The sequence below is a fragment of the Schistocerca americana genome, chromosome X (genome assembly GCF_021461395.2).
Source record: "Schistocerca americana isolate TAMUIC-IGC-003095 chromosome X, iqSchAmer2.1, whole genome shotgun sequence".
NCBI lineage: Eukaryota > Metazoa > Arthropoda > Insecta > Orthoptera > Acrididae > Schistocerca > Schistocerca americana.
The window spans coordinates 641,628,333-641,645,071 of NC_060130.1; the positions used below are offsets into that span (position 1 = coordinate 641,628,333).

The following is a 16,739-nucleotide window of genomic DNA, read 5'->3' on the forward strand; positions in this document are numbered from 1 at the left end:
TTATTTTCCCGTGAAACTTACACTTCCTGGAATTTTAATGCCCACCAAATGTAATAACAGTAAACTGAAAATTTTATTAACGTGATAATTACTGTATGCTTGGGAATCACTTTGATTAAAGATGTACAGTAATTCAGTTTCGAGAATCCGCCGCAAATGATAAAATATCGATGAAGGTAATATTACAGTGTGAACTCTTAACAGCAATAAAATGTGCTCGGTTGAATGACAGAGTGTATAACATCACTGTTCTGAAATATGAAAAACCAGTGTGCACCATGCATACGAAGTACAGCTCCGTTCTGTAGCTGTCAGACAAAGAGGATGTGAAACGTATTATTACTGCCATCTGGCACATGTAAACCGTTGAAAATGCAGGTTGCGTGACTAAGCGCATCCCATACTCAACAGAACTGGAAGAAAACCTGGAGGCAGATGTCCAACCAAGCTTTGTTTACAAAAAGCTTTGTTCTTTTAATAAGCTACTCGCGTGGCAGCAGGCATTCGAGATTTAGGAGCTTGCCATATCAAAATTTGCATCTGGCGATGCCGAAAGTCAGTCCATGTTCCTTCGGTCGTGTGAACCACTACTCAGTAGCATCGCTCCCCTGATTCTTGAGTTTTGCAGTAATCTCTTATCTTACAAATGAACACTCCACTGTCTAACTATATTATCGTCAACTCCATACAGAAGCAGAACGTGCGTTTCGGAAAATTGTGCTAAAATATCTCACAGGCTGTCAGAAAAATTATACGCTGATCCTTGTTGTAAATGAACTCTAAGATGTTTCACATCCAGTAAACCACCGAACGAGGTGGCACAGAGATTGCGACACTGTACTCACTTTCACAAGAACGGTGGTTCAAAGTAGTGTCCGGTCATCCAAATGTAGGTTTAAAGTGGTTTCCCTACATCACACAAGGCAATTGCCGTGATGGTTTCCTTGAAAACGGACACGGCCAAATTCGTACCCCATCCTTCCCCAATCCCTGATGATGTCATCGAGGGATATTAAACCTTTACTTCCTTACAGTAAAGCAATTAGTACTGAATTAGCGGGGAGTCTGATGGACCATACTGAGCCGCACCGATGGGTTCTTCAGATTCCCAAGTATGCAGCTTTCCTCGACCACAGTATTTAAACTGTACTGGGAACATTGCATTCAAACCACTGTAGTCATATAAGACAGCGCATTGGTCGGACCACGCCTATTTTGATATTATAACCAACGAAGTAATACAGAAGCCCTACTGGCTCACGCGGCGTCATAATTTAATGCGGCCGATAGCACATGACGCAGCGAGGTGTTTATTATCTTCCGTGAGATACGAGCGCTGAATAACCAGCCGACAGCTCAGGAGGAAGCACCAAAGCTGATCGTTATTCCTTATATAATGTGTGCGCGCGCTGTATTTCCAGGTACAATAATCTGATGTGGGCACAATAGTTGCAGTTATTACTGTATACAGTTATAACTAATCTCATTGTTTTCACACAACTTCAGCCTTTTAACTAATTTACAGTAAAAAAATATTAGCCGTTATTATTTTCGCGAATAACTTCTAGATCCCTTCAAGCTTCATACGTTCGGAAAAGTATACAATCATTTGCCAACATCACACCATCTGCTGTGAAGGAAGAAGGGGGTGGGGGGGAGTGGGTGGGGGGGGGGGGACACCGAGAAGGAATTGCGACATTAATGAAATCTGGTAGTCGCGTTTCTACATATGAAAGATGTCTATTCAACTTTCGCGCCAGTCGCGTGAGGATGCAAATCTGGTTTTGTTTAAATACACGTTTTAACAGTCGTGAGCGTTAATTACCTTTGAGACTGGAAATGGTGAGCTGATGTTAATCAAGAATGCCTTTAAGGCGACACAGACGCGATTATCAACACCTGACTGAGTTTGAACGAGGTCGTATAATGGGGCTACAAGAAGGTGGATGTACCTTCTGCAATACTGCAGGAATGTAGCCACTGTACATGGTTGCTGGCAGCGATGGTCATGAGAGTGTGAGGCCGCAAGAAGACCGGACCCCGGACTGCCACATGGCACTACCGAGAGGGAAAACCATAGTGTTTGGCGTATGGCTGTGACGCATCGTACTGCATCTGCAGTAGCAATAGTCGCCACAGTGACACAACGAACTGTTGCGAATCGATATTTCAAGGAGCGCTCCGAGCCAGACGCCCTGTAGCGTCCATTCACCAACCCCAAACCACCGCCACTTAAGACTTCAGTAGCGTCAAGCAGGACCTCATTGGAGGTGTTTAATTGTCATATAAATGGCGGACACGCCAAGATCTATAGACATAATCGATCAATATATGGTTACTCTGACAGTAATTAATAATCTGTGCATAACTGAGGTGACATTTTGTCATGGATCTTCAAGGAAGTGAGAGCAAGGAAGTACTCAAATTTCTTTATAGGATGCAGTGAAACAACTCTGACAAAGTCAGAGTAGTTGCAGAGAATATCTTGAACAAATTATGGATAGGAAATGTCACCCAGTGATGATGCTACAAAGAAGCTAACCCTTGCCACCAGACCATTGCTTCTGCAGCAAACATGGGTTTATACACTTGTGGACTGGAAGTGGAACTAGTTACAGTGGACCCGACAGCCTTCAGGATTTGAGGTGGGTGCGCACTAGTCCATGTCTATAACAACACTGTACAGTCCACAAAGCACACTGGCGTCAACATACGAACTCAAGTTTTCTGTCAAAGGCCTGGCAGATTGGCAGGTGTTGGCCCCTGTAACTTCAGCACTCTTTAATGATGTTACCAAACACAGTTTATTATTCTCAAATTGTTCCTCGACGCTGAAGAAGGAAATAACTGAAACTTTATCGTAAATCTAACCAGTGATCTCCTCCCATGTAAATTCAATTGCACTTTAGTGAAATTCAATCTGTCTACTGCAGTGGACACTCAGTGCCCAGTATCATTTAATTTACCCTTTCGGAAAGAACTAAATAAGAATTCATAACCAATGCAAATACAATTTGTTCCGATGTGGACCTCAGTTACGGATTGTATTTTCTACTCTTTGGGTTAATCTATTCAGCACAATGAGCCTCCCAGGCCACACATTGTGGTGCTCAATCGCTCCCTTGTCGCAGTGTCTCTGAAGTGTGCATTATTCTCTCTCACTATATTCTGACTACTTTTGTTTTAACTTGTGATTGTATTTTCTAATCCTCCCAACGGAAGGCCAGGTTCATTGGTAATTTGTACTGGATGTGACATGCGTATCCCATGTGCTCTCCTTACACATGCCCCTTGTACAGAGCACTCAAAGCTGACATTGAAGTTAGTGTGCATTTCACAGCCTTCGTCACTTCAGAAGATGAAGTATTATCAGTGCATGGGAATAGTACTTCCGAAACTCGTGCATGATAAGACGATTGCCAACAATTTAAACCTTTGAAAGGAACCCCACAGTGCAATAGGGCATCTTTCTTAGTTTGCCAGGCAGTTGATAATTTAGAAAATGTGTAACATTTTGTAACACTTTCTTGCCAGTCAGATAACCCAAAGACCACTCACGATCCTGGTTACGATGTGATCGGGGTATGGATTCCACATACTTAAGAAGTATAGTGAAGTACTATGAATCCAATCTTCAGTTAACATTGTTTATCACTGGGATTTGTCATCAGATTGCTGATTAAATCTGAACTGGTGCTTTTGGCAATTAAAGTGAATTTGACCATTGTTAAATTCAGTTTTATTTCTTAGTTCAAAGGCTCCTAACAGCAAAGTGTCCAGACGTGCTTTAGCTTACTTTCTGCTAGGATCAGAGAATAAGCTAGCTGTAGCCTTTCTGATGTAACCCGTGTTGGTTTATTGTACCCGGGTTTGAATCTAACTTCTGCATCATAGCTTTATGGAGATGGTTAATATTTAGCAGTATTTTGTGTATATGTAAATTTCAAATTCTACTAAAATTAATATTACGCATTTAGTTGTAAGTTCTGCTCACGAATGGGAAGGTAAACTTCCTTTCTGGTCAAATGGAGCCAACTGCTATGGGCTCCAACATACTGACAAGGGTTACCTTAAATTATTTCAGCTTATAACAGCTGGTTTATATCACAGTGCAGCAAATAACTCGTAAATTCAGAGTTGTACAACAACAACAGAAACTTCTGATAAACATAGACATCATCTAGAAGCCACCCCCTTGCTATTTGATACAGGAAGCCATCACCCCACACATTACACAAACATTAACATAGTTAAAGGAGCGCTGCCAGTGAACACTCAAAATGGAAAAAAGCTGCCTGACACATCACTACACACTGATGGTTTGGTATGATGTGTCAGAAACTACCTGGCTCGATGTGCCCCATTTGCCAACAGGGAATAGTTTAGGAAAGTGGTTGAGATGTGGCATCCTGTTATCTTAACCATCAGTTCTCGATGAATTTGCAAGAACCTATCATCTGATGATATGCATCCATTTGTATGCTTCCAGCACCATTCCTTCACTTCCTAACTGTCAGAATAGTGTGAGTAACACTGAATAAACATGAACGCTTGTGTCCCCCCTCCAACCACCCCCACCCCCTCCCCACCAGGTGCCAGGTCATGTGGCCTTAGTTGTATTGAGCATTTCAAAAGTCATCACACCAGATGTGCATGCCATGCAGTCAGGTGCGACTTATTTGTCATGTTCTTGACTGTTTATGCTATCATGGCACAGGATACATTCCTAATGCTTTGTGCCCATGTCATATCATGACATGACACTGCCACCTCATTGCTCAAAAATATGCTGTAAGATTAGTATGAGGTGCTTGCCTACGATTATCTTATAGGAACATGTTTAAGGAGCTAAGCATTCTGACTGCTGCATCAAAATATCTTTATTCCCCTCATTAAGTTTTCTAAATAATCTACTACATACCAAAGGAACAATTATTTACATAATTACAATAACTGAAGGGAAAACTACATTCATTTTTTCACATTAATGGTGTCTTTAGCACAAAAGGGGTCTACAATGCAAAGTAAAATATGAAAACAAACTGAAAGAGTTTCTCCTTGCAACTCCTCCTTTTGAATCGAAGATTTTCATTTACTGTAATGTGTAAAACTTAAAAAAAAAATATTAGAAGTGTTCAGCATGTAGCCATATTTACAAATTAATTTGCGATGTGAATGTAAAAAGGACTCATTCCACATCATCAATTTTATTGTGCAAAATGGTACATGGAACATGGAACTAACTCGCCCTCAATCGTTTGGATGAAATTGTGTGGTCCGTGCTACTGAGTGTGTTTAATCTTGCTGCTCAGTAGGCCATAGTGCATAAACAAGGCTTTTAAAAAAGTTGATTCAAAATAGCAGCATATATGCTACTGCCTAATTCATTGAGGTGACAAAAGTCATGGGATACCTCGTAATATCGCACCGGACCTTCTTTTTTCCCCAAGTAGTGCAGCAGCTTGATGTGATGTGGACTCAACAAGTCATTGGAAGTCCCCTGCAGAAATATTGATCCATGCTGCCTCTATAGCCATCCATAATTGCAAAAGTGTTGCCAATGCAAGAACTCACCTCTTGATTATGTCCCATAAATGTTCCATGGAATTCATGTCAGGCAATCTGAATGACCAACTCATTCACTAGAATTGTCCAGAACATGCTTCAAACCAGTTGCGAAAAGTTGTGGCCCTGTGACATGACGCATTCTCATCCATAAAAGTTCCATCGTTGTTTGGTAACATGAAGTCCATGAATGGCTGCAAATAGTCTCAGAATAGCCGAAAATACCATTTCCAGTCAGTGATCGGTTCAGTTGGACCAAAGGACCCAGTCCATTCCATGTAAACACAGCCCAAACCACTATGGTGTCGCCACCAGCCTGCACAGTGCCTTGGTGACAACAAGCATCCTTGGCTTTGTGGGATCTGCACAGCATTTGAACTCTACCATTAGCTCTTTCCAACTGAAATGTGGACTTGTCTGACAAGGCCATGGTTTTCTAGCCCTTTATGGTCCAACTGATATGGTCACGAGCCTAGGAGAGGTGCTGTAGGTGATGTAGTATTGTTAGCAAGGGAACTTCTGATGGTCACCTGCTGCCATAGCCCATTAATGCCAAATTTAACCACAGTCTCCTAACAGGTACATTCGTTGTACATCCCACGTTGATTTCTGTTAGCACTGACAACTCTACGCAAATGCCTCTGCTCTTGATCATCAAGTGAAGGTCGTTGGCAACTGTGTTGTCTGTGATGAGAGGTAATGACTGAAATTTGGTATCCTCAGCACACTCTTGACATTGTGGGTCTTGGAATATTGAAATCTCTAACAATTTCATAAGCAGAATGCCCCACACATCTAGCTCCAACTACCCTTCCGCGTTCACTCTCGGTTAATTCCCGTCATGCGTCCGTAATCATGTCTGAAACCTTTTCACATGAATCACATTAGTATAAATGACAGCCCTGGAAGTGCGCTGCCAATGTATACCTGCTGTACGTGATATGACCACGATCTGTATATGTGTGTATCACTATCCCATGACCTTTGTTACCTCACTGTATGCCTCAGGAAGTATACATGTGTTTCTCTATTGCCAGCATGTCTTAAGTGGAAAGAGTAGAGATCGCAATTACATACTGTTCTGATTTAGATTGTTGCTAAAAGGAAACTGATTTTTGCTTTTTGTAGGCACCCATATTCTCACCGACTCTGCTGTCATATAAAAAATGCTGTTATTTAATGTATTTAGCATAAGCACTTTGGTGCTTCACAAAGTATAGCTTTTAGCTCAGTGATCCTATCAGACATTAAAATCAGGAAGATAACCACATTTAAATGTTTACCCATTCCATCACCGATATGCCACATAGAACTGTCCAGTATCTCGTGATGATATTTAGAGAGACTGATAGTTCCTTGTCTTTTAATAGACAAAAAGTTATCTGTGTTGGCATTGGTCTAGGTTTACATTTTGAAGATGGAAAAAATATTTTTTTTTTTTTTCTGGACCTGCTGTATACTTTCACCATCTTAGAAAAACGAAAATGCCATTACATGGATTGAAAGACTCCTAACAAGGAACGTGCTACACGTACAACATAAGTGTGCCTTGTGTAAGTATCCCAGAATGCAACCCCTACTTCAAAATAATAAGTAACCTTGCAATCCATTTTCTATTTTTTACAGGACTCGAAGTGGTTCCCTTAATTTATTCCTCTTCCACTAGATGATACTTTAACTGAATAGGTAATACACATCTCTTTAGAAATGTGTGTGGGTTAGAGTATAGTATGTTGGGCAGCCTGATATGTTGAAAGAAGAGTTAAAATACAACAAAAACTTGTTTGACAGGTTGAGCATGGAGCTAATTTTACTGGGATTTCCATTGAGGTAGCAGTCCTGTGTGCTAGCGACCACCTGACGTGTATTGGAGTAAAACTGAAAACATGACAATCAGAAGAGGGGTGTATTGGAAACCAAAAATTGTTCTTGAATAAGGGAAAAATGGCTATTCATGTTTCTGATCAGATGAGTGTGCGTATATCAGCCCATTAAGGAAGTTCTAAAATGATATCAAAAGTTAGCATTCGTTAGCTTTTTGGACACAGCTGTTGTGAATGTGTGATATCTGTATCATACAACATGTGATGGTACAGAAAGTTTCAATCATGATATTTTGGAAACAGCTAGCACATCATTCACATGAAGAAAATCCAGGTGGTATAGATATATGAAGAAGCAAACACGATTGGATAAAAGGAAGGAAAGGTGGTTGATAAAGTGCATAGATATTGTTGTGAACACAACATTCAAGCACAATGCACAAAATTACTTTGTTTAACAAAGAATTTTTTTTTCCACACCACACAAAAACTGGGAACACAGGAGACACCCACAGATAAATTCAACAGATCAGGAACGCATGAACTCGCGTGCAACACTTGCCAGACAGTATACATAGGACAAACATGCAAGAACTTTAGAACAAGATACTCAGTGCCCTAAAAAGTAACAGCACCAATAGCGCATTTGCTGACCATCTAATAGTCCATAACCACCACCCAACTAAAACAGCGACAGATTTAAAAATACTGAAATCCAGCCACAGTCTATACCACAGACTGACAATAGGAGATAACTTCCACATTCAGAAGGCAATAGCAAAAGGCAAAAAAGTTTTAAATGAGATTACTACACTCTGTAATCACACATTACTTAACACACTAAAGGAACTTTGCAGTGCAGTGCCCCCAGAACACAAAAGGTGGAGGATAACTCACAACAAAACGCGTGTACTGACAAACATATACACAAAACATTTTGCCACACAAAAAGCACATTTTTTAAAAAAAATAAAGGGATGTGTTAACTTGCTGATGAAATTCACATTTACATCATTTGGTTTGCAGATGACAAGCTATCAGTGCAGGACACCATACAGATGGTCCTACAAAACCATATAGTGTAAAATCACGGTAAGAACAAAAATGAACAAAAACTTCCTACAGGCCTGACTTTGTGTACATCAGTTACAACCTAAAATATGTTAACTTTTTATAGTTTTCAATAAACAAAACCCCCTGATGATGGCACAGAGGTGCAAAAATATGTTTGGGTAACAAGAAAATACATTTTTGTGTAAAAGGTGGAACCTATATCCAATAATTTAACTGCAAACATGGAAAGAAAGATGAGCTGCAGATCCTAAAGATGGATGCAGATAGAAAATTAACTCAACAGTTGGTTTCCTTTTATAATTCATGAAAATCTAAACTACTCCTTTGTCCTGCACTGATGATGTCCATATGAAAAGTACAGTGACAGCCTCCACAGTCTGACTTTGTCCAATAGTAAAGTTGACTGTCAGGCCCAGGGCCTGACATCACCCAAATAGTGTGTTCATTGAGAGTCCCATGGAATGGATAATGCGCTTAAAGTGTTAATAAAATGATAGTTTTGTTGACATTAAGTGTGAAGTTGCAGATTCACAATGTTTCTTAAAAATTTTCCATCTGACAAGAGTTTGACAAAAAACAATGACAATATTTCATGGGGGCTATCAGTAAAATACTGAAAACTTCTTTCTCAGCCATACAAAATGTTATCCAGATTATGCATCAAAAACTAATTAGGAGTAACTAGGGTTTTTCAATAGCTATTACAGGTAGCATGCAAGGGTGCTTAAAGTGAATGCATCAGACCAGTGTCTTTAGTTGTTACACTCAAAACTACCTGCATTTGATTTTATTATCTGACTGTGGTGTTGATACTAAATTTACCATGATATTGTAATTATTAAACAAATTAGATTCTCATTTGGGCAGTAGCAGAATGTAAAACATTGAAGATTGTTGGCATTGTTTCAGATGCATATTTCTTTCAACGATTCTGCAACTACTACATTTGAGTACCCATCTGAAGCTTCCCTTATGGGTGAACTTGCAACTCCGGTATCTGGTGTGCCTACACCAACAGGTGAGATTATTAACATAAATTATTGTTATTGTAGAAGTACATACTTTTGAACTATGTATGGTTCCTAAGGTTCCAGACGTAGTTTTATTTAATTATTTATTTTTAGTGAGTAAATCTTGATCTTTCAGTGATTGTGTGTTAGCTTGATAGTTATTTCATTCATTTGGTTGCTTGCTGTTTTAAGGAAGTGTGATATGATTCAGTTTTACAAAGAGTAGAATATTCTAATCTTCCACATTTGTTAAAATTAATTTCTAAAAACTCAAAGCTATGCTTCATTGTAACAACATTAGTACCAACATCACACTATCACTTGATAACCAGGAAACACAACCAGTGGATACTATGTAGTAAAATAATTATTAGTTGTTGAAGGAGCATACATTATCATCATAGAGAAAATAATTTGTTTGTGCTCTTCATTTGAAGATTTATCAGTCACTATAATTGTTTTTGGATCTGACATAGTTTCTCAGATACTCTCTTGTGGCCTGAGAAATGTCATATATTTGATATCAATAATAGTTTTTTGGAAGCCCAGGTTAAGATTGAGTTACTGTGAAAGCAGATCGTGTAAGGTGTCTTTGAAGCTGCTCTTGAAAGAGGAATTATGGTCTAGAGCAGTCTCTCTCTCTCTCTCTCTCTCTCTCTCTCTCTCTCTCTCTCTCTCTCTCTCTCTCTCTCTCTCTGTGTCCGTGTCTGTGCATGCGTGGCTCCTTTTTTTAATTATTTGTAGTGTTTTATTGTACAATGTGCATTCTGCCTATCATAAATTATGTCTCAACATTATGAATGACAATGCCGAAAAAAGTCTGAGAAAAGAAAGATTAATTCTTCTGTAAATGTTGAGGGAATCAAACATACTGTGTCATTACATTTCTGAAGACTTTTATAATCACTGCCTCATTTTACAGTAATTGACAATATCTAATACAAACATTGACAAAATATGTCTTCAGAGATAGTATTTCATTATCCTGACATTAAGGTTCTTAATTTCGTGGAAGTTTTTGAAAAGGAAGACCATCAAGCCGAACAATGATGTTTACTTAATAAATACTGTGTAACAGAATTGTTAGTGTGTAGAACATGGTCTCATTTTTTGCATTACTGAACACACATGCAGAAGAAAGAAGTGAACTTAATGACTTCATTATATTTCAGTGCAGCTGAAACCACCAGTTCCTCCGAAACCTCAATGCCTTATTAATATTAAAACTTTACCTGTAGGAACTGAGTCACTTGTTTGATATCAATAAATTTCCTCTTAATAGAAGGTTTAGAAACTATTAGTTCATCCAAACTTGTATGGCAACTGAATACTGTAAAAAGCTTTCTTGTTGTATTCCTATATAAATATCAACATACATTCTAGCTTAGTATTTATGTATGGTGATAGTGTTTCATGAATTAGTCCATTCTGATAATTGTGTAGCAAAAGTAGCTAATGCTGTTGACTGTCCTAAGTGATACCATTAAAGTTTGAACATCCTATATGAACATAAGTAGTAAACTGTTCCGAGGTTGAAAAATGCATAGCACTTAAATTATCTCACATTAGGGGTAACTCATTTATTTTTTATTTTAACTATAGTACTTTGGCAATGACAATGTGACTTGACTTTGTGGTTAGAATATTCCCTTCACTTGTAATACGCTTTTGTAGGTGGCAGTAGTCTTGCTAGTTACACACCAAGCAAAGTCGTACTTGGCACTGAAGGCTTCCAGCTTGGTGTAACTCGATCCCTACCAAATGCTAATCAGCCAGTCACCACAGACCAAGAAACCCCACAGAAGGATGAGACACTGGATACAGATCCACACTTGAAACCAGCTGAAGATGGAGAAACAATGGCTTGGAGTGAGGGTAACACTGCTGACCTACTCTTCTAAGGTAAAGACATTGTACTTTAGGAATTGTAATACTAAATTGTGTTATTTAGTTAGTTCTTTTGGTTGGGGCAGTTCACATTCTAAGTGTGTGTGTGTGTGTGTGTGTGTGTGTGTGTGTGTGTGTGTGTGTTTTGCTGTCCAATAGAAGTGTGTAGTACACAGTCCCTGATAAGAGCTGAAATGTCTTCGTAATTTATCTCTCATGTCCGCGTAAACTGTGTGTGTAGTTTGGAGGGGGGGAGGGGGTGCATACATATCAGAAATCGTGCCTATTTTTCCATTTGAGTGTTTCAGTTTTGATCTCCAGAAATGTTATTATTTACAACAGTTTCTGGAACTTCATTAAAAAACGTGAGGTCACAAGAGCATACTTAAGAGATTTACTTTGGACAACCCACAGTTATTTTTGCTTGTTTACACGTATAAGATGTACCAAGCTATCAGTTTTCTTTGTGGGATGTAATTCACCATGCTACATTCTACAAAGCACCACAGGGATATTCAGAGATAAGTGTAACTTGTCACAAATAAGTAGTCAAGATATTGTCCAGCTGAGGATTGTCCGGGCTGTGTTACTACCTTTTGAGTGTTGTGAAATGTAAATGAGCAGTGAACTTTCTTGCTAAAACCAGCCGAATTCCTAATAACTATGCAAGGAATTTCATTTTTTGGGTATATGATAAAACTATGAATCAGAAATGATTGTGTACTTTAGATTGCATGTTATCAGCAAGTAATAGACTGATATCTATCTAGAGATACTCTGATATGAGGCACATTCTGAAGTACATATTGTTTTGGCTATATATTCATAAGTATGGTGATGGATGCCTTAAAGACTTGTCACAAACTAAAGAAGATTGAACCAAATTGAATGTGTTCACAGTAGTAGATTGAGTACACACATGAATAATTCTGAAAATAGCAACACCCAGTATTGCCACAGTGAATCCAAACTTTAAAGTCTGTATAGAATGGTTTCCTGACAACATGAGAGTACCTTTGCAGAGAGGTGGTTGATAAGTAGGTCCTGCAGCATCCACCTTAAATGATTTTAAAGGTCATTGTTATTGCAGCCACAGTTAGTAAACAGCCCTCACTCAGATGAATTTGAAATGGTAAAGTAAGTGCCAATACCCCTCAACATCAGAGTGTGGAATATGAGTGAGCTAGAACAGACACTCTGCAAGAAACTTGTTTGTCACATCATGACTTACAGCATGCCAAGTGCCAGAATTTAGTGTCTTCCCGTTTCAAGTTGTCCATTAACGGCCAAATATATGTTGTAGGTGCCCTTGTTGCCTTAACCTAGCTGTATGCATTATGGAGTGGCACAGACCACAAACGGAAAGTGGTTTTACAGGTGCCAGTGAATGCAATATGCAGTGTCAACTGCTGAGTATTTAGTGCAATTTGAACAGCAAGCATTACATCAAGGATATCCTATAGCTAAAGTACTGCCACTCTTACAAGGAATTCCAGTTGAAGAACAGATGCAGCCACCAATCAGGCTCAAATGTTCACCAGACACAGACTTGCATAGAAACTGTAATGAGGGAGGTTCTCCAGGAACATAGTGAAGTCCTATTTGATTCACTGTGATGAGACTCTGATTGCACTATGTGATGCTTCACACCATACTAAATTTGTAGCCATGCATCATGTGCAGTTGTGTAATCATAACTGTTTAATTTTATTTACCCACCCTTTATATTAAGCAAATTTCAGTAATTTGTGTCCATCTTAATGTTGCAGTTTTCACAAATATTTTGTTTTTGAGACTGTTATGGTCTATTTAATATTGACGGCATTGCAGTCAGGAGTTCAAGTCAACGTCTCATCATTATGTGGATACCTTAAAACACTTCTGGAAAATTACAGTATGGTTCCTTTGAAAAGGACAGGGCCAATGATCATTCTAAGTTTGTACCTTATCTTCAGTGAACTTGTCATTGATAGGATTTAAAACCCTACCTCTCCTTTTGAAATACAGACAAAAGCCTTTTTGTTATGTGAAGTGAAACGTAGTGAAGGAAAAGTTGGTGTAGAACAAAAAAAATTGTCATTACTTTAATACTCCGCACTATCATGGAAACATTGATTATAGTGCTGCTGGCTTTTAGGATTCCCGCCATTATTTGTCACCCTATTCACGTCAATGTAGAGTTGAATCAAAGGAGGTTTTCTTTTTTCAGTATACAGGGTGTTACAAAAAGGTACGGCCAAACTTTCAGGAAACATTCCTCACACAAATAAAGAAAAGATGTTATGTGGACATGTGTCCGGAAACGCTTAATTTCCATGTTATAGCTCATTTTAGTTTTGTCAGTATGTACTGTACTTCCTCGATTCACCGCCGTGATTTCATACGGGATACTCTATCTGTGCTGCTAGAACACGTGCTTTCACAAGTACGACACAACATGTGGTTCATGCACGATGGAGCTCCTGCACATTTCAGTCGAAGTGTTCGTACGCTTCTCAACAACAGATGCGGTGACCGATGGATTGGTAGAGGCGGACCAATTCCATGGCCTCCACGCTCTCCTGACCTCAACCCTCTTGACTTTCATTTATGGGGGCATTTGAAAGCTCTTTTCAACGCAAACCCGGTACCAAATGCAGAGACTCTTCGTGCTCGTATTGTGGACGGCTGTGATGCAGTACGCCATTCTCCAGGGCTGCGTCAGCGATTCCATGCGATGGAGGGTGGATGCACGTATCCTCGCTAACGGAGGACGTTTTGAACATTTCCTATAACAAAGTGTTTGAAGTCACGCTGGTACGTTCTGTTGCTGTGTGTTTCCATTTCATGATTAATGTGATTTGAAGAGAAGTAATAAAATGAGCTCTAACATGGAAAGTAAGGGTTTCCGGACACATGTTCACATAACTTATTTTCTTTCTTTGTGTGTGAGGAATGTTTCCTGAAAGTTTGGCCGTACTTTTTTGTAACACCCTGTATAGCTTCCTCTTTCTTCTTTTTATGTTGTTTGGTACTGACTAAATTTAATTTCTTAGAATACACAAGAGAGCAAAGGAATTTTTAGAAAACGTGCCCGGTCCAATTGTTGCCTCTTCTCTCACTGATTCTTATTAAAAGTACCCTCCATATAACAAATATGCATATCTCAAATTTGTGACATTTGTATTTGTATTTATAGTTTACCACAAGTGCCTTATTCTGATTGACTAATTTGCTTAAGAATGTGATTTTTGTCTATTGACTGTAATATTGTTTGAATTTTGAGCATTTAGGATTGTAAACAGAATTCAGTTATTTCTAGTTTTAGTCTGTCATTACTGACATAATGTGCTTATTATATAAATGTCTATTTTGTTTTTTCAGCTGTCTTTGAAGACCATTTAATATTTAATGAGTGCAGCTCTTGGTGAGCTTGATGGAAGGTTGCTTTTAACTCTAGTCTTCCAGAGAAGTATTGGAAAAGAAAGTGATCAGAGAGTGATAAGTCATGAGTGAAGTTTTTGTATGAGATTTTATCTAAAATTTGTATATTCATACTTCTGTGGCTGTTGAATCTTACCTGTTGTACTTTTTTTCATTTTATGAAGTTTGCAAGTATAATCACTCCTCTCATTGCCCAATGCATTAGTAAACTAGATGTTCAGTCATTGTTCATTAAATTATTCTGAGATGTTGATTTAGTTGTACTTGGTTTAAAGAAGCCAAGGAGTCAATTCCATATATTGAAATGGTATATTCTAAGTGGCTGATAGTTTTTGCTAGGTGATATTTAATGTATGAAATGCCATGTAGGAGGGATAAAATTACCAGTATTGTGAATATTTGTAAATGTGTGTTAGTGCTACGTGTGAGAATTCAAGTATTCCAGTGTTATATTTTCATCATTTATTATGTATGAAATTATTATTGCCTGAAAATAGCACTCCAGTGTGTGACTGTATGTAGATGATTTATGTTCCCATATTTTGTGTGCAATGTGATGTATGTAGCTTAAGTATCTGATCATTAGTGTTAAAGACTGTCTAGTCATGTGTAACCTAAATAACTTAATAATTTATAACTTTACATACCTGAAATGCATTATTATGCAGTTGTCTGCTGCTCGTGAAATTGTACAAATTTTTGAAACAGATGCATTCTAAAAATTCTGTGATGCATTGTTCAGCACTTTTTTTATATTTCGTTTCTTTTTAATACAATCTGGAAAGATGGAAATTTTGAATAATATTTTTGTAAATAAATATATAACAAAGTTCCTGTGATTCTTTATATTTCGAGTGTCTTGATTCCATTTGCTATTGAATCATAGAGCATTTGCTTTGTGTATGAAAGGTGTAATGTAATGTTATAACTTTGATGTAATAGCAGAAAGTGTATGATATAAGTTTGTGCTCAAATAAGTTTTCAATATTCTGTGTATGCAAAACCATGTATTCACCGTAGTTTACATAAAGTGATGGTGTTCAAAGAGGTATTAGAAGTGACACAACAGTGTGTTGTATGTATACCATATATGTTGCTCTATCTGTATCTAGGGTGTGACTTTAGAAAGAACACACAAAGTGTGGTATAGTGATTAATTCTTTTTATATTCCATGGAAAAATATTGCGCATTTTGCAGAAGGCCGCACTTCCTTGTTGAAAAATTTATTAATAACCTTTTTAACAGCTAATTTAAAATTTAGTAAATAACAGTACTATTATACCAACTAAGACCCATTAATTTGCATTTTCAGTCATGTAGGTTAAATGTAGTACCACTTGTTTTAAAGAAATTTTATTCACTTTAAACTGTTTAAGCTGTTGTTATCATTTGAATTTGAATGTAATATTCTGTGATGTATGAAAAATATTGTGTGTAGTATGTAATATTCACTATAGTCTTCAAGTTTTATTTCCATTTACACAGAACAATATACATATTACATGTCTTTGGTATATTTTGTGCTTATTGTACATATGTGATCTTGTGATTCCATTCCAGTTATTTATGTATCAGTTTATTAAGCACCAATTATTTATACTTGGCTGAACCAATAAATTTTTTCTCCACAGTATTGCTTGGATTTAATGTTTATTTGTTATACAAATTATTCTCTCTCTCTCTCTCTCTCTCTCTCTGTGTGTGTGTGTGTGTGTGTGTGTGTGTGTGTGTGTGTGTGTGTGTGTGTCATACACTGAACAATTTATTATTTCATAGAATTCTGGCAAAGTTACTAATGGCTACACAGTCAACACTGAAAGCAATTCAGTTCACTATCTCATATGATTGATGTGGTTTGGTGATGGCACACATCACTGATCCAATAGTTAATGTTTGTAAGTGTTAGGACATTCTGTATGCACAACTAAAAGTCATTGTTTTTTATTTTAATCATGC

General features: G+C 37.9%; 1 protein-coding gene across 1 annotated transcript in view; it reads left to right on the plus strand.

The window, feature by feature from the left end:
* Positions 1–16,350, plus strand: part of LOC124555369 — a 164,078-nt gene extending 147,728 nt beyond the window's left edge. The window contains exons 3-5 of the mRNA XM_047129259.1: positions 9,372–9,480; positions 11,147–11,374; positions 14,723–16,350. Of these exons, the coding sequence (XP_046985215.1) occupies positions 9,372–9,480; positions 11,147–11,373 (336 nt within the window). The 3' untranslated portion in view covers position 11,374; positions 14,723–16,350. The remainder of the gene's footprint in view (positions 1–9,371; positions 9,481–11,146; positions 11,375–14,722) is intronic.
* The last annotated feature ends 389 nt before the right edge of the window (positions 16,351–16,739 follow it).